This window comes from Motacilla alba, chromosome 13 (assembly GCF_015832195.1).
Source record: "Motacilla alba alba isolate MOTALB_02 chromosome 13, Motacilla_alba_V1.0_pri, whole genome shotgun sequence".
Taxonomy (NCBI): Eukaryota; Metazoa; Chordata; class Aves; order Passeriformes; family Motacillidae; genus Motacilla; species Motacilla alba.
The window spans coordinates 15,726,104-15,745,287 of record NC_052028.1 but is presented as its reverse complement, the minus strand read 5'-3'; the positions used below and the strand labels follow the sequence as shown (position 1 = coordinate 15,745,287).

The following is a 19,184-nucleotide window of genomic DNA, read 5'->3' as shown; positions in this document are numbered from 1 at the left end:
TCACTGGAAACAAATGATGTAAAATTTGACCTTTGATGTCTTTTTATTTTTTTTTTCTTGACTATGCTGATTCTATTCCTGACTCAAAGCAGAATTTTGCTTATTGCATATTTGTGTTTTATGTATCTCTCTCTCTGCCCCTGAAGTATCCTTGCTGATGCAATCATGTACTGGACAAGGCTATTTTGTTACTGGAATCTTCTTAGATTCCTGTTTAGGAAATAATTGAAAGCTGTCTTTGCTGCAGCAACATAATGGAGTAATTTGATACAACAATCCCTTTCATTTAATATTTATGTTTTGCTGCTTAAATCATTAACAAGTGGTGCTGCAATCTAGTGAAAATGAGGTTCTTTAGAAGGCAAAATGTAAACCAGCAATTGCAAATATTTGGGGATTGCTTTCTTTTTTCTTTTCCTCAGAGGTTGTGTCTATTCCAGAGCCTGGTGGCACACAGGATTCTGGCTGTGTTTTGGTGGAAATCTGGGGGTGACCAGGACTAAGAGCTCTTCTCCTCTTTGGAGAGGATGGCGTCACATAATTTCCCTGTGAGCCACTGACGTGAACTCCTGCTCCCTTCAAACGTCCCTGCCCATCCCATGGGATGAAACGGGTGCTCCAAATGGTGCAGATGAAAGGAAAATACTGTGGTGATCAGTTTGATAACCTTGCAATTTGATGAAGCCTTGCCTTGGCACTGAGAGCTGCATGCAAACCCTGTGCTCTCTGCTCTAAGTGTTTTGCATTTGGAATCCTGTCTCCTGCAATTCCCAAACGACGCTGTCTGTAGGAACCTCTTGCAGGGATGGAACTGGCAGCAAGGTCAGAGAAGACTTAACCAGATCTGTTAATGAAATTAAGTTTTGATGTTGTGCTTTAGCCACTGGGCAGGCTCCCCCCTTCAAAGATCTTTTGAAAAGAGAAAAGCCATTGTTCTTTGTGTGTTCGTTTGAAAAGGAAATGGTCTCCAAATGAAAAAATGGTTCCTGAATTCAAATTAAAAAGCAAAAAAACTGAGTCTTTTGGCTCTCACAGCCTTCCATGAGAATTAATATATGAAAATGCTTTGACTGTGACCGTGGCACCTTACCAAGTGAGTGATTTTTAGGAATAATTCCTTGTCCTTCTCTCCCAGCAGCACTGACAAACTTGGTGCTCAGTAATTGCGTTTCACGGCAGCGCTGCCTTCAAGATTGTTTTGGCTTTCCTTTGGCTGTGTACTTGCACTTCCTCATGAGTGGAACATCCTGCCTGTTATGCAATGCATAAATCTTGCTTTGATAGGCATTTCCAGCTTTCCAGATCTCATCTTCAGTGTGTGATGATGTTTTTTAAATGGCTCTCTGAAGGCACAGGCGAGTGAAGCAATAGTGCTCAGCTTTCTGTAAAAATGCTTTAAAAGAATTTGTGTTTCTTCCCGGAATCAGGCTCGAAAATAACTGCCCATTTCAAAGAATTTTGTACATGAGAGCAGTTCATTGTATCCACTTGTTCAAAATGTTTTTTCCTTTCTTCCCCAGTGGCTGGTTTCCAGGTATATAACCCCTTCCAAATCCAGCCAGGGCCTGTGCCAGGGAGACTTGCTCTTCCCCCAGGCAGATATGGAATGTTTGAGAAAACACATTCGTGATTACAAAACGTGTTTGAATTCCGACCTCTACGTCAGCATTTGTTTGCCCATAGAAATGGCCTGATTTAATAAGTGCATTAAACAAATTCACAGGGAGCTGGAATTAAAAAAATCGCCTCTTGAGTACTTTTGCCAAACTTTCCTCTTGAAGGGATCTTGCAAATAAATTTCTTTACCGTTCCTCTTTGTTTTAATATTTGGGTTTGAGGAACCTTTTTGTAACTCACGATGGCTGGCTGCACAAAAAGAGCTTATTTGTTTTGCAGAATTTAATTTTTTTTTATTTTATTCTAGCAACAGCATTTATTCCCAATAATTTCAAGGTATCCTTTGAAAACAGAGCAAATCCTTGAAGCTGGGTTTTTAAACCTGTTCCCCCCTTTTTGTGTAACTCCATCAGCTGTGCAGTAATTAGTGTTTTGTGTGCTGTTCCCCACAGCTACTGATCTGTGGGATTAGCAGCACTCTAATGTGGTATGACATGCACAAGTTAAGTGCTGTGGAAGTTAACACTGTTCTTGTTTTATAAACTTACTACTGACGTTCATACTTGGGCTTTGGCCCTCCTGTGTGGTTTTGACCTCAGCGTTTCTGTTTAAAGAGAGCTTTTGTTAAGAAGCTATTTGAATTATGTTTGTCTTTTTCCTAAGATTAAAAGGAGTATTCCTATTATGCATTTTGCTTTGAAAGTTGCAGCCCAGCAAAGAGTGAGGATGCAAGATACTATGGAAAATCATTGTGGAAGATGCATGATAAACTTAATGTGCAGCTAAAATAGAATCACACATGTTGCAAACATTTCCAGTAAAGGTTTGTCATTTCTAACACTTAAAAACTTCAAGTTGGACTAAACTTTGTGTTTTGTGCCCCTTCATTTTTCCAGCTCTTTCTTATTGTTCCCTGGTGAAGCTATAAAAGATGATCTGGGCAGAATACAGCAACATCCTTTCAGGAAAAACCTGTTTATTCAAAGCCTTTAATTCACTGGATACTGGACTGGGAGCTGGAATACAGCATTTGCAGGGTGCTGGGAAGGAGGAGAAGCTTCCCCAGAAGCAAAACCCAGTCCAAATTTGTGTTGCAATTGAAAGAGAAATGTGGAACTTGTATTTATGATGATAAATATGGTGATACTGGCTCTCCTGTGCCTGAGACACAGGGCTTTGGAGCCTTGGGAAATGGGAACAGGGTTTCAGAAAGTTTCAGGCTTCTCCTGCTGTAATTAAGGTACAAATGTAGCTGTGAGGTTTTTGATTTGCACGAATGTTCTGGTTGGGCAAAGATGTAAATGTCTAAAACAAGCCCCACTTTTACAGCTACACCTACTCCATAACTGCTGAGCAGTAAATTGCTGAATGCAATGACATCTTTTGCATTATTATTGATGCCTTGGACTTCAGATCAACCTTATTTTAAGAGATCAGGCCCAGCCTTAGCTACCAGCAAGTGTTCAAACCTTGATTTTTTGGTGCAGTTTGGGATTTACCACTGGGAGGCCCATCCTGGGAAGTGCTCTCAGGTTCTGGCATCTCAATTATTCAGGTGATGGAAATGCTGGGGGTGCAGCCTAAATATAGTGACTCTAGAAAGAGTTAATAGTTAAATTAAATGTGCATTTTTCTGATGTGCAGGAGAATTAATGTATGGGATTTTTAAATTCAGAGTGTGGTCTTCCTGTGCAGGAAAAATTCCTGTGGAATTTCTTTTGCATGGGAGGATGGCCCAGTGTATATCAGACACGTGACTTTCTTTTAGGGATGAAATATAAATAGAGATGAAAAATAAAGTTGGAATAGGGATTAGAATTTAACTGTTTTGTGGGCAGAGATGGCCAGGGTAGATCCAGAAATGGTTTGTTGGTTATTGTTGACATTTACAGGCTCAAGAACTCATTTTTCACCAGATCTGCAGGCTGTCAGCTCCTGTACATTGTGCAAACAGCTCTGCTTATTCCAAATTGTGTTTAATGAATCTCTTCTGAGAGGTTGGCTGAAATTTTCAACATAGTCATGTATTAAGACTGCAGGTTGATTTCTTTCTTTTGGGTTGTTTGGTGGCTTTAGTTTGTTTAATTTGCTTTGTTTGTTTGGGTTTTCTTTTTTAAATTTTTTATTGTGGCCTGGTGTTCACCTGATGTCTGTGTGTTTCAGTTGTGTTTCCCAAGGCAGAAGTGTGTACCCTTTGAGCCCTCTGATAAAGCAACATTTTAGACACCCTAAACAAACTTGTGCAAAGCCAAGTTCTTTTGGAACCCAGGTGAACAATATCAGGCTGTGGTTGCCACATTTTGTTCCTGAATTGTACATATTCTGCTTTAGCCCAGGGTAGTCATTACCCCTGTGTATTTTCTTCATCAATAAATAAGTGTAAAGTAACAATCCAGCTCCAAAGCACTGGAACTTTGTGAATTGTTTCATTAACACCATCACCAGATTGTTATTAATTCTCTCTACATTAAATCTTTTAAAGAAAACATTTTTTTCTAAGTTCAGTGTGGTTTATTTGATTTATAAGTAATATGTATCTGAGGAAAGCTCACATTTAGCTGCTGGTTTATGTTCAATATCTTGATTATTAGAGCTATTTTTGGATGAATTATTAGAGCTATTAGATGGATTGGCTATTATTTAGATGGTTTATTAGAGCTATTTTTGGATTAGAGCTTTTGGGATGAAATGCAGTTATAAATTTCTTCACAGATTTGGCCACTCCCACTAAGCTTCACTAGCCTTTATTTTCTCTTCAGGTGCATAATAAATAGATAAATAAATATTTCAGATGTGGTTCTGGTAAAATATCTTACAAGATAAGACTGATGAAATCTGTGCTGCTGTTTTCAAAGGAGTTTCGCTATAAAAAGGACTTTAATTTGTAAAAAAATTCTCAAAACTACCAGTGAGAACTTTCTCTACTAATGTTCAACCTGTCAGTGCAAAGAATCAAAAAAATTAATGGATTTTTTAAAAATAATAAGCATTGTGCAAACCTATGACCCAGCTGAATTTGGCACCTTGGCTGGTCTTTATTTAGGCCTGACATCTTCTCACTGGGTGGACGTAGAGAGTCGTCCTTATCTATCCCAAGTTTTAGGCATCCTCCTTTTTCTGGGAGGGAAACATCACCAGTTCATCTTTGGTATCACTGTGCAGGGTTGTGTTTAAAGGGTTTGCAGTGTGATTTGCAGCTGATGGACCTCACCCTGAAAAAGGGACAGCTTGTGGTTCACTTGAAAAGGAAAATAAATTCCTCAGCACCAAAAGCTTCCATTGGAGAACGCACTTCTTGTGGGCCAGCCAGTGCAGTTCCACTTTTGCCTTCAAATGCTTAAATTCTCTGTTCTCAATATTAAAAATGAGCATTGCAGCAAGCCCTTTGTTACCCCAGCTCGGCCAACATAACACAGATATTTTAGAGAGGAGAGTTGCTCCAGGCTCAGGTGCTCAGCTCAATAAACTGGGAATTACTTGGCCTGGGTCACTTCCTTTGTGTCTCTGACACAACTGAAATGTGAAGTGCCACAATTCCACAAAGATTTGGAATTACTGAGGTTCTGCACTTGGTGAAATTTGAGTTTCGGAGCTGTTCATGGGGTGGGCTTGAGGTTAACACAAGAATTCAGGAAGGAGAAGCTGCTGAGGGACATCAGGTTTTCAGTAAATGCTCCCACCTGTGTTTTAGGCTATTTTTGTCATTTTGTGAGGACTTCTGGAAATGCAAAGGTTGCCTTTTAATATCCATTCCTGAGTTACTCAGCTGTTGGATCCTAATGGATCCAAAACTTGTACTCACTCCTGCTAAGGGATTTTAATGTAAATAGAATTTGAAATAGGTAAGGAGTAGCAATGTTTAAACCAAACCAATAAATTAAATCTGCTAGGACAGGCAGAAAACTGTAGGAAATCTGTGAAAGAAAAGCACAGAATTTAAGGATTTGAATGTTGCTGATATTTTCTCTAAGGTGCCTCAATTATCTTGTAGTAGAAATGACCATGGAAATCAATCCTGGGGGGAGACAGGGCAGTGCTGTGCTTTTTATGGCAAATTTGATATTTGCTAGACTTAATAAAGGAACTGGTTCCAAACTCTGGCCTTTTTAATGCTATTTGAGACACAGCACATCCGGGTTGGAAGACGTGGCCTGTTCTGTCTCAGTCATAAACTGTTCTGAAGAGAGGAAAAAATACCAGGAAATTCGATTGAAAAATGGTATTTTTTAGTGATCAGAATGTAATTTACAACTTGGAAATGGATCAGGAGCTGGTGAGTTCCTGCTCTTGGAATAGTTTGAGGTATTTAAAGTCCAGAATGAGGGATCGGTGAAATCAGGAATCTTGCAACACACAATCACTGCTGCTTCAGCACTGAAATAAAGCACTTTATAACTCACCACTGCCTTTAAAAATATTCCAAGCTGGATGTGTGTGCTTTGGAGAAATTTCAGCTTCACAGCCAGTGTTAGGGACAAAAAACACACTCAGCACTGGAATAACAAGAGTTGTGGAGAAGGAGTCAAGAGCAAAAATGTCCAAAATTTCTCTTTTTTGTTTGAACAGAGACTTCCCAATGCTTGAGCTCAGTTCAGAGGGGATTCCTTAGAACAGGAATGAAATAAAATCTTTAAAGCTGATGGTAGAGAGCTTCTTGGACAGAAAAAAATTAAAATCAGGGTGGATTGGTGTAATTGTATAAAATTCTACCCAAGTCCAAATGTATAAATACACAGAAAACGTGGATGTGTGAATAATATTGGGAATTAGAGTGATTTTTGCCCTCCTTTGGGACCTTTTATGATACTGCAAAGATTTCAGAGATTACAAGAAATTTCAGTTATTCTCAATTTGCCAATTAGATTAAAGCAGTGCCAGGGTATTTTACGGTGTGTTTTGCTTCTATCTCATCAGATTTATACAATATGAAATTGATTGTTTGGCTGAGAAAGTCTGACCTGGGCATGTGTAAAATGGTGGCTTTGGTTAATAGGAAGGAGAAATTGTTGGTGTTAGACTTCATTGGTTGTGATTAGATTATTACAGATCAGATTCATATTTAATAATATTGTAATTTTTGATATTCCTGAATCAGAGGAAATTTGTAATATTCCTCCATCCTTTGGTATAGGGTTTTTATTTAATTCTGCTGTGGTTATGTAGAAGAAATTGGAAGTGTTTGTGTTTTGGGTGCTCGTGCTTAACCCTGGCTCTGTTTGTGTTTGCTTGCAGGATCGCACGAGGACTTTTGACATGCACTCACTGGAGAACTCCCTAATTGACATAATGAGGGCTGAAAATGATTCACTGAAAGGTAAATTTAGACAGAGACTATTTCCTGCAGCAAATAACTGGGGAGAGGGCCTTACTGAAAATAAGAGACTGCAGTTGTGGGTAGAAAAAGCGAATTTCCCTGGAGCAGCTGATGGGTTTTTTTGGTTGTGTGAACAAAGCTGTTTCAGCACAGGAGCACTGAGGGAGTCTGTGCTTGTCCTGAGCAGTGCAGAGCACAAACACAGGCTGACCTGTTGTGTTACTGGCCAGGGGTTTTGGTCAACTTCAGGAATCCTGTGCAGCTCAGCAAGAAGTAACTTTTTGCCTAACAGGGTTTTCTTGATGAAGTCACAGTTTTTTCTGTCTTGGGAAAGAATAAGGTTTATCCCTGTCATTTTGTGAAAAACAGAGTATTTTGTCTTTTTTTTACCTTTTTGGAACCATTGGGAAAGGAAAAGGGAGGTTGAACTGATTTGGGATTTATCTCTTTTTTTTTCCTTTTGTTTTTTTGGCAAAGGCAGCCGTGCTTTGGAAATACCTCACCTTACAAAGGATTGTCTGCACATAATTTTGTCTGAATAAAAACTGCTTATGGTCAACAATTCAGAGCTGTAGTTTCATGTCCTGCAGGATGAGTAATCCATTGCAGTTCAGTGGTTACACGTATGAGTGGAGTAGTCAAATTCTCACACACGCTTCTTATCTAACCACTCACTTTTGTTACCAGTCATGAGACCACTAAAAAAAAACAAACCTGCACTTGTGGTTTCTGCAAATAAATTCCTTTTGATATCGAGGCTTGTGGTGGTAATGAAATCTGACTTGTTTTAATAGCGATTCTTGCTCAGAAGACCAACCTTTGATAAACGGGCAAGAACTTGTGTTTGTTGCCTTCTCTGTGGTCTGGAAATGCAACTTGAGTTTCCCGTCCCCAGAGCTGTGCAGAAATTCAGTGTGGGGAGAAACACCACGAAATGCTTTCCTGTTGAAATGACAGGGAGAGCCTGATGTGGATAAAAGTGATGCCAGATGAATTAAAACCCCAAAATACCTTCCCTCCTTATGCAGTGGGGACCAGGTTTTTATTAGTGACAAGTATTAACAGCCTTTATTTGATTTATGTTCTGTCTGGTAACATCCTACATCTCCAGAATGGCATAGAGAACCAGGAGTGAGGTGTTCTTCCTGGGATTTGCCCCAGAAATTTTCTGTCCAACTGCCTGGCACTCCCAAACCAGGTTACAGCTCTGAAATCTGGCCCAAGGTGACGTGGCCATGGGACAAATAAAATCCCCCTTTAAATCTGAATTTAACAAAGTCAGCTTCATACGTATTTATGGTCAGCTGCTTAGCAAGGGTACTTCTGAAAGTAGCTTGATGTTTAGTTTAAATGCTTTGAAAAGGTTCTTTGCAGTTGAAACATTTCTTTTTGAGTGCTTAGCATGTTTTAAGAGTGATGGAATAAGTATGTCAGCAAGGAATACAAATAGTTCTGACACGCATTAATTCCTGCTTTAGCCTGAGTGTTAATCCCCTCTACAAAGTCATCTGTGGCTTCTCCAAAGTTCTGTGTGCCTTGTCTCACGCTGATTGACACACAGGGATAGCAGTCAGGTCCTGGGCTGGCAATTATTGCTTAGACTCCTTGTGAATTACTCTGTTTCACAGTTAACAGTTGTATAACTGTCCAGAAAAAAGCCTCAAAGCCCAGATGAGACATTTAAGTGACTCTCTGTGAGATATTTTGTTGTGAAGCCTCATTTTTCAAGGATCTCCTCCGCAAGAACATGAACTTTGCTTCCAGAGAAGCGTGCAGTGCCTGAATTTGGCTGTGCTGCTCTGGCACAGCACTCAGTGACTTAATTCCTGTCGGGTATTTAAGGAATGGATCTTTATTCAACCCAGCATCCGCCGGGCCGTGGTAACTGCAGAGATCATCCCTGCCTAGGGTGGGGTCTGCAAGGAGAGGAAATACCTTCAGTTCAACCAACTGATACAGCTGGAAAAAAACTGTAAACTGCTGGGACAAAACATTCCACATCAGGCCTGGAGTGGGGCTGGTGATCACGAGCCCTTTGTGTTTATTTTCCATCTGCTCCCACAGATCCTGTCTCATGTTTTCTCTTTTCTTGCCCCATCTTTATTTAAACCTCGGATACAGAAATCTTTAAATAGGACAAATTATGGCTGTCAGCTCAAGTCTTGTTTGCCGTTTCAAACACCTGCATTTAAATCAGCAGCAGCTCCATAAGAAGTTTTCTCAGTTTGCATTTTAAATGGGTTAATCAGCGCATGCAGTGCTTTGAACTAAAGTTGGATACTCTCAGAAAGGAAAAGCTTCTGGGTTTGAGGCTTTAAAAATAGCCTGGGCAAGGCAGTAATAAAACATACTGTGGAGAGCAAGCTCAGAATGGCATGGAAATAATTCAGATGATCTAATAGGTCTCACTGCTATCTTGTGAGAGGTTTAATCCTGCCTCAGCATGAGTTTAGTGTGTAACACTTACAGCACCCCCTTCATATTGTCACGGACTGCCAGAGAAAGAGGAACTGTGTCAAATACCCCTTCAAAACAACTGGGAGAATGGGCATGGTAACAGACATCAGTCACAGTTTGGAACCTGCTGTCTCTGGGACATCATTTCCATCTTTAAATGATATGTTCAGAGCAGCAGGCTGGGAATTCTGTACTAAAATCAGAAGTAGGAATTCTTCCAAATGTAACAAAATCCATCCACAGTGTGCTCTTTGTGACGAGGTGATTAAGCTGTGCCAGCTTTGGGTTTGTTTAGGTCAGTAATTATTACATTCTTAGGTTATCTTGCTGTAGGAAATAAATAATATTTTCTGCATGAGGTTAAAAGGTGAATCTTACACTGATTCAGTACACTCAGCATTACCTTTTAATGCTTTGAGTAGGCATTTTACCATTTTCTCCCCTTCTTTTAAGGTATATTTTTATCCCTGCTCAAATCCTCTTCCTTTGCTGAGCAGCTGCCATTTCAATATGTTATTTTTATCCAGCCCAGTGAGTGTGCTGCGTGCTGCACAGCCAATGTCAGCCTGCAGAAGCCTTTCCCTGGAGACTTAATTGCATCTTCTTTACAATGAACTTGGCCTCCCTGAGCCGAGCCTGGGATCCAGAGCCTGATTTTTGAATCTGGGTCTTCCAGATGGCAATTTGAGCATTACTGTAATAGTAGTAGATTGACTAAATATTTCCTTGTTAAGTGACACTGAAATGTCTTTAAATGCTTTATGACTGGCTTGCCACTGAAATATCCAATATTTCAGTTCAGAAGATCAGGTTATTGCCTGGAAATGATGCAAGGTGGCATGGATGGAAGCAGCAGGCCAGGACATCTGCTTCCAGCACTGCAAAGCACTCCTGTAAAATCTGGGTGTGAACAGCTCAGTGTCTGCAGGAATCCTGTGACTGTGACACACTCTGAAAACTAAACACACTTCTGCACCAAAGGGAAGGGTTTAGGAGTGGAGTAAAGTTGAACAGCAGCCCTAAATTTTAATTTTGAAAAGCCAGATTGCTGCAAAGTTGCACCATTCAGGATTTCTCTGAACAAGCAGAGAGACCAAGCTGTATTTTTAAATCATCAGCCCCTTGATAGTAACCTGAAAAACCATGGCAAAATTGAAGAAAACCTGTAAACCTTATAAAATGTTCTTTGGTGAAAGGGATCCAAATAGTTTCGAGAGCTTTTTTGAATATTGGGTAAGAATCTGAACTGGATTTTTTTTCAAGCTGTATGGATGATGCAGCATATTTATATTAATGGAGTAGAATGGGACATTTAGGTTTCTGTGTGATCCAGAATATTAATGAGAACCTGCTGAGAGTCAGTCCCAGTTCCCTTCAGGGAAGTTTAGGGTCCTTTATAAATGCACAGGACAAAATCTGACCTCTTTTAAAATGCAAAATAATAGATTTTGAGGTTTTTTTACAGCTGCTGTGCTGGTTGCACCTCAGACTTTGGGGTTGATCTCCTTGGCCAGATCCTAAGGGTTACTCATTTGCAATTTTTTAATGTATCCAGCTTCCATGAAATAAAATGAACAAACCCTTCCTTTCAGGCTCTTCAGGTTTGCCTTCATTTTTTTTGGAAACTGTTGATGAGTTACTGTGTGAATGTTTCATTCTCAGGATCTTCCTGAATTTTACCTCCTATTCCAGGAAGGGCTGATGGCATTTGCAGACCTGAGTGCCTGTTAATTCAGAGGAAAATCAATTGTTTTACTATGTCAATATATTGCAGAACTGGGTCTAATAGCACTGAACTCCAGCCCGTGCTGAGGGAGCTGGGATGGGGGAAACTGTGAGAGTTTTATTTGAAATAAGCTGTTCCCATACCTGCTGCAATCCACTGATTTCAGGTGGGTTAAAGCAGAAGTATTACAACTTTTGCTCTTCTATATTCTGAAATATTAACAAGCAAGGGCCCACTTTCTTTCCTAATGCAGCTAATATTCAAAATTTGGGTGCAGTACTCAATATTTTAATTTTTTAATTGAAGTTTGTTGAGCTATCCCTGCCTTTCCAATATTTGGGATTTATCACAGCTTTTGTTTAGAAACAGCCAACAGTCTTTTAAGAGAATGAAATCACCTGGGCAACAGAAAGGGACTAAAATCTTCTCTTAATAAACACTGAGATCAGATTCACAGATTGGATTTGAACCTGGCACAGAAGTAATGGATACAAACCATACATAATGATGATTTTACACTCAATATTTCCTAAACTTCCAGTCATTTAAATGGACATTTGGGTTTGAGGCTTCAACAAAATTGTTCAGAAGAGATGCTGGATTTGGTGAGGATTAGAAAGGTAAAAGTGGATTGGGAAGAATAAAATCATGTCTGAAACTTGCCAAAAAAAAAGGGAAAAAAGGAAAAAAGGGGAATTGGGCTTAGGTAGTACACAGGGAGGAAAGATCTCCAGTGAGGAGACACTCCAGGAGCTGGGCCTGGTCAGTCTGGAGAGGGAAGACTGAGAGGGGATCCCATTAATCCCCATAAATATCTCCAGGGGGTGTCAGGGGATGGGGCAAGACAAGAATTCCTGAGCAGCTGAACCTTTCTGCTAAGAGCTGTCTGTTATAGAAACGCTGGTTTTGACAAGGCACATATCAAACACTCATCAAACAACTCTGCTTTTACCTCACCCCTGCAGGATTTTGAGGTGGGAAACGTTGATTTATGTTCTGTCCAGAACGGAGCCATTTAGCACTGAGCCACAGGGCACTGATGGAACCACCCTTTGAGACCAGGAAATTCCTTTTTCTGCCACCTCAGAGCAGTGCAACAATCCCAGGGTTTTCTGATCTTAATCCAATTTGGGCATCAGTGTGAGGATTCCTGTGCAATTCACTGGAGCAGACCTGTGTTTTTGTGTCCAGTCGTTTCTCCCAGGCCCCTTGCCATGCTGTCCCATCTCCAGAGCCTGCCTGGAAAATCAAATGCCTCTCATACTTCTCAGACAAGATATTTCCTTGGAATCTACGTGCTGTAAATGATGTGGCAGGCAGAGCTCTTTAAAACACAGCAAAACATTGAAATAGTGCTGAATATTTTCACGTCTACCTCGGTGATTTGATCTTCAGAAGTGGTACAGCCAACAAAATCGTTCTGAATGCCGTGACAGCAGCCTTGCTAATCTGATTAAAACCTTTCTAAGGTTTTCTTGCTTTCTTTTTTTTGTATTTGTGGCCTTCTGAAATTAATTCCATCCTTTTTTTTTTTTTTAAAGTGTGTTTAATCTTCTGCTTTGTTTAATGTCACTGTCCACCAAGTAGGTTTTGTTTTGGGTTTGGATTTTTTTTTTTTTTCTTTCCTGAATTCTTGCTTTGATAATCTCTGACCATTCTGGATCATCTTCAAAGCTGCCTTTAATTTGGAGCTGTATTTCATGAGTGGTGTCTGTTCCTTGTTTTAGAAGACACTGAACTCTCCTGCCTCCCTGCCCAAACTGCTCAAGCTACCTGTCTTTTTGCTTTTTGCTGACTTTGTTCACTTTTTGCCTTGATGTTGAATCGTTTGAGTCTTTTGTTAGCCACGTTTTGCATGATCTCTGCTGTCATGTTTGTGAGCATGAAAGAAGCAGGAAGAAAAGCCTGAAGTGCTTTTCTTAAAAGTGGAGTTGAAGAAGAAATGAGTGTAATGAGAAAGGGGATGAGTTTTGAGCAAAAATAAGGAGGTGAGTGCTGAGGTGTGAGTGTAAAAGGGAAACATTTGGTCCTAAGAATGTCATAACTTCTTTAGTTGTGGGCAGTCATTGCTTATAGCCAAGAGTGACTAACATCTGAATTTTGCATCAATTATTTAAGATACTTCAAGAAAGAATCATGATGCATCTAGAATGTTTTTACTGAGTACCCATTTATTTTAATCCAGCATTAGCTAGAATGATAACAGCTATTGCTGAGGTGAATTTGAGAACACAGAGTAGATTTATCCATCCTTGGCTTGATGCTCTGGGTGTTGGAATGCAGACTGGTCAGCTGTGAGGGCAGGTTTTTTCCACTGCAGTGTTGATGGTGGGGCTGTCAGGTGAGTGCAGCAGTGACGTGCTGCCTCCACATAGGCACAAGTCAAATGAGGTGCAGGGAGTGGTATTTCAGCTTTACTCAGAAATCCCATTAGCAGGAATCCCAGCTCAGCACTCCGATAGGGTGTGAGAAAAGGATAAATGTTGTGCATGGAATGTGAGGATACTTATATAAATATGTACTTAAATAAATCCTGCTGGTGCCTGGTTCTGTGCAGCACTTCTGAATCCAGGCAGGGGAAATGGGGATTCTTTTAAAATAATGTTTTCATTTTCTCTTCCCATTTGGATTGGGTGTGGGGAAGTGTGCAGTACAGTTTTGTCACGCTACTGGAAAATTAGTTCCTACCTGTGCTCTTTACTGGAAAAATGAAAAATGGGGAAATGTTCCAGTGCAGACACTTGAGTGTGCTTCATCCCAGAACCATGGAATGGGTTGGGTTGGGAAGGACCCTAAAGCCCATCCAGTGCCACCCTGACATGGCAGGGACACCTTCCACTGTCCCAGGCTGCTCCAGCCCCATCCATCCTGGCCTTGGGCACTGCCAGGGATCCAGGGACAGCCACAGCTGCTCTGGGCACCCTGTGCCAGGGCCTGCCACCTCCCAGGGAACAATTCCTTCCCAAAATCCCATCCAGCCCTGCCCCTTGGCAGTGGGAAAACATTCCCCATTGTCCTGGAGCTCCATCCCTTGGAAATTGTCCCTCTCCTTGTTTCTTGTTGGCACCTTCAGGCACTGTTAGGTCACCCCAAATCCTTCTCTTCTCCAGGCTGAACAATCCCACTTTCCTCAGCCTTTCCTCATGGGTTGCTGTTGACTTGCTTGTGTTCCTGTTCCCTTCTCGTTTGGGAGTGAATTAAGAGGATGGTTAAAAAAGGAACCAAGGCCTCGTGTTGCATTCCAGGCTGTCTTGTGATCATTCCTTCCACAGACAAAAATAAGTTGCTTTGAACCTATTATTGTACTTAAGGAACTGCAGGTTTAGATCTTGCAGTGTAAATCCAGTTCTTGCAAGTCACAGGCAGGTGATGCAGGAAAAAGCCTGGACAGAATTCCTGCTGCAGGAATTGCTGATGGGGTGGACAGATAGCAGAGCTCCTGGGGGGGAAATGCTGCAGATAAAGAGGCCAGGAGCACAGTGACAAAGCATGACAGCAGAGATTTGGGAAGGTTTTACACCTTCTCATAAGTTGTTCAATAAATTCTCTACTAGGTTCAATAAATTGTTCTTGTCACTTATACAAGATAAATTTTATCGAGCAATTTTTAGCATATGACATCCCCTTCCTCCCTTCCCTCCTGTCAGAAGTTGTCATTAATGAAGTTACCACGTTTGAAGTAGTTTTGTGGCTGAGAAGCTGACTCCTGTAATGCTTTTCCTTCTCCCAGCTGCAAACCCTGCCTTTCATTTCTTATTTTTCAAGCGAATACAGGAATACTTGAAGTGTTCAAAAGATAAATGCTGCCAATTATTCCATATCATAAACTGGAAGATGTATTGAGGCAAAAGATGGGATGTTTTTATAACTTGGTGTCTTTTCTCCAGCAGCCATACATGAATATGAAATAAAGCTCAGTGCCATGAGCAGCAGGGTGCCTGCTTTCCTGGAATACAGTATAATTCCAGCTAACATCCAGTCTCCAGCTGCTGGTTGTGCTCCATGATTTGCTCCTCTGCCTTTGGTTTCTTATCTCACACCCTGTGGGGGATCCTGGAGAAGAGTTGTAATCAAATACATACAATATTTAAAGCTCCCACTTCAATTGATTTGCAGTATCCCACTGGAATATCATTGGAATTAAGGAACAAATATTGATCCCTGGTAGACAAAGCTGGAGCTGTGTCCAGGATTTGTAGCAGGTTGGTTTAGATTTCTCTGTGTTCTGCTGTTTGGTAACAAAGAAACTTCAAAGTTACCTTTGAAGCTTTCTGTAGTTTTGAGATGAAGGAGACTGAATTGGGTTTGTCACATTTCAGGAGTAGTTAAGTGCTTGTGGAAATGGAGGAAAATCCTGGCTGGAGGTTCCCTCAGTCCAGAGGTGTGACACAGCAGCACAGCAGTGACACTGCTGCTGGCTTTAAAGCCCTCAGGCAAACTGAGCTCGGGCTTTCCAGAGTTAATCTTTTTTATCCCATTTCCCCTTCGCCCTTAGGCTTGAACTGTGGAGTGCCCATCCCTGGAGGTGCCCAAGGAAGGCCTGGACGTGGCACTCAGTGCTCTGGGCTGGGTGACAAAATTGGGATCGGTCACAGCTTGGAGGCCTTTTCCAACCCAAATTCAGTAATTTCTGGAAGCACGTCCAGGACTTTTTGGCTCAGTTGCCCAGTCCAGGAGTTACCTCGAGCTCCTGGCAGAGGTGGGTTTGGAGCTGGGGTGGCAGAGTTGGAAGCTGGGTGTCCCCTCCTGTCCCTGCCTGCCCCTGCAGCCTGGCAATCAGGGGATGCCAGGGGCTGGAAGGGACCTCTGGAGATCATCCCCCCCAACCCCTGCCCAGGCAGGCTCACCTGGAGCAGGTGACACAGGGACACGTCTCGGTGGCTTTGGAAAGTCTCCAGAGAGGGAGAAGAGTGTGGGGCCTTCTTCCCAAGGGTATTCCTGGCTGTGACTGCCCCATCTCTCAGTGGGGCAGATTTTCTTCAGGCACATTAAAGCCCTAAAAACTTGCAGCTCATTCCACAGGCCTTGGGAACAGTCACTTTCCTCTCAGTGTTCCCAGCCTCTCTCCAGCCCTCCTTATTTGATGTAGAAAGTTGTCAGCACTCCTGTTTGCAGCTATTCTGCTGAGAATCTGCTTTCTGCCACTCACTCGGGTTCTACCTTTCTGCTGTGTGAACCCAATTAATTCAACATAATCACAGGTAAAACAGTGTTACTTACCAAAGGATTTTGCAGGATGATTCTCCACGGGGTTTCTGAAGGAAAGAACCCTGTTTACTTTTTGTCTGTCAGTTGTTTTGTGACAGTGACCTGGAATTGAAAATTAAAGATTCTAGTCAGACCTGTACTTGAGTGCCATGGAATAACAGAAACTTCATTTTGTTCCTGTTCTTGACAGAAGGAATGGTAAATACTTGTCTTCAGGCATCTGGCTTTACTTGAAATAAAGCATAATATTTGCATCTACAATAGCACTCCTGTTTTTCAGCATTTGTTTGGACATTTTGGACATAAGGTAGAGCTGTATTTAACAACATGTTTTATAAAATCTCTTTTTACATTGTGTTTCTTTAAAAGTAAATTAGGAGGAAAAGTACAAGTTTTGGCAACTCTGCTGCTTCATTTTGCAGAATCAGTAATTCCAAAGGTGCTAATCCTTGGTTTTACTGGGCAGCAAAATTTAGGCTTCTTTGCTGGTTTCATGCTGACTTTGACATTGCTGAAAGTGTGTCAAATATACATTCTTCAGATGTACATACAGAGCTGCTTCATTTTTGTAGGACTGTTTTAAGATTAATAAAATATCATTGGAATAGTTTTCACTCTTTGAAGTTTGGTAGTGTTTGAAATCCACAAAAAAAGGGAATGTCTCATATTCCCTTTTAGTGCCTTGGTTTGGAAAAACCATTTTTAGGACGGGGATCTCATCTGACAGTGTCAGAGATGGCTGGGACTGTAAATGCAGAGTTCTGACATGGAGTACATTCACTGTCAGTGCAGATTTGTTAGCTTTTTGTTCAGTTTATTCTGCATTGAGAGCATTTCTCCTGGATCAGGTGTCCCGGGCTGGTGCCATGCATGGGCTGCTGTTCCACAGTCAGCGTGCAGTAATTCCCCATCATGTGCTTGGAATAATTTGCCTGGAATGAGATTAAGTGCCTGAACTGGGCAATGTTTCTGCACGCATGCAAATGTCTCAGTTAGCACTCCTGGAAGTGGTGACTGATCCTTTTGTGTTGTAGAACTCAAATCAAGGAATGCATTAAAAAAAGAACTTTTTTTTTGCCTGCCTTAGAACCTCAGAGTTCACAGAGTGGTTTGGGGCGGAAGGGACTTTAAAGATAATTTAGTTTCACCCCCCTGCCATGGCAGGGACACTTTCCACCATCCCAGGGTGCTCCAACCCTGTCCAACCTGGCCTTGCACCCTTCCAGGGATGGGGCAGCTTCAGCTTCTCTGTGCCAGGGCCTCCCCACCCTCAGAGGGAAGAATTTCTTCCCAAAATCTAATCCAAACCTTCTCTCTGTCAGTTTGAGGCCATTCCCCCTTGTCCCATCACTCCAGTTGAGGACAAACACAGCTTTTCATGACATTATCTGCTTTTATGCTGAAAATGTCATCTAAGAATTAAATTGTAAGGCTCTATTAAATGGAAAGAAATATTTATGTGTGTAGTACATGCAGGTAGATGAGATTTTCTATGTTCTGATTTCACAAAGTGTATATAGCTCTCTGCAAAATCCCTGCTTGGGTCTCTACATTTAATAGAGCTAATTTAACCAAATATGCATTAAATAGAGATGTTCTTTAGAGTTTTCTTAACTTTTCCTCCCTTGGTTTGGTTAAGGAGGTGTTTCATTTGTTCCCTGGTGAAACAGGCCTTGAGGTGACCTTACAGAACCTCTTGTGCAATGTCCTCTTACCTGTGGCAATCATGTGATCCACGAAAGGCATTGAGAAATGCAAAGTGATGATAAAATCTCACTCCGGAGTGAGAACCAGCCCTGCCTGCCCTCAGAGAGTACTGGGGGGGAAAGGCAGTAAAATAGGAGAGTTCATGTTTGTAATGGCCTCGTGCACAGCATTGGCAATCTTGACATAATTGCAAAGTACAGTTGAGTGTAAAAAATGTAGGAAAAAAAGCTCTGCTGGTGTAATGGCTAAAGCAGATTGTGCTGCAGTTGCTTTTCTGTAATTTAAAAGTAAAATTCAGGCAAGTCAAAATGTTTTCTCTGGTAGATTCAAGGATATCCAGCTCAGTTTTAGAAATAATCCCGTGGAACTTTGATACTTCTGTTTCTGTAAGTCCTAAGGGAAACAAAAGACAGCCTGAAACTCTCTGATATTGGTCATATTTACTTTCCAACATAAACAACTGCTCACCAATGTTAGTAACTATAATAGAGAAAACCTTATTATACCCCTTGAAAAAAAAAAATCTGCCCTCTGGCACTTTTCTCCATTTATGTAATATTTAACAAACAGCTGCTGATGGTAGAAATACAAAATACACCTGGGATCAGCAAGAACCAGGTGCCAACCTGGGCAGACTTTGTGCAGCACAAACTTGGAGCAGGTTTGGGCTTTGAGTGATTCAGGATCCCTGCAGCATTTTGCAGGGTTTTTCAGCAGAATGTGTTTGGGGGGTTATACCCAATGTGCTGACAGGTTTTGTGATGCTTCTTCCTCTAGAGGGAAGAGAGCTCAGCACATTTAATTGGAGATATAGACACAAATATATATGAATTTTAAAAAAAGCAAGGAGAAAGGGAAGGGGCCAGGAGCCCATTAAGAGTCTCAAGTGAGGAGAGGACAAATAAAATCTAAGTGGGTGGCTTATTCCTGATGTTCCTTAAAATGAAAGTAAAAGCAGCAGATTTTTGCAAAAGATCATTGACTTTCTCTATGGCTTTATTTCCAGCACAGAAATAAAAGGAGGGCTGAAGGGACAAAATAATTGAAGCAGCTGCTAATAGCATTTTAAATTTCAGGCTGATTTTAGTGGCAAAATATCTCTGCATTGGTTATTAATGAGTAGTTGAACCAGTTGCATGAACACTCTGTATTTTT

General features: G+C 41.2%; 1 protein-coding gene across 2 annotated transcripts in view; it reads left to right on the top strand.

The window, feature by feature from the left end:
* Nucleotides 1-19,184, top strand: part of CPEB4 (cytoplasmic polyadenylation element binding protein 4) — a 36,572-nt gene that overhangs the window by 3,018 nt on the left and 14,370 nt on the right. For both annotated transcript variants that reach the window (XM_038149827.1, XM_038149828.1), the window contains exon 2: nt 6,850-6,931. In XM_038149827.1, coding sequence (XP_038005755.1) covers nt 6,850-6,931 — 82 coding nt within the window. The remainder of the gene's footprint in view (nt 1-6,849; nt 6,932-19,184) is intronic.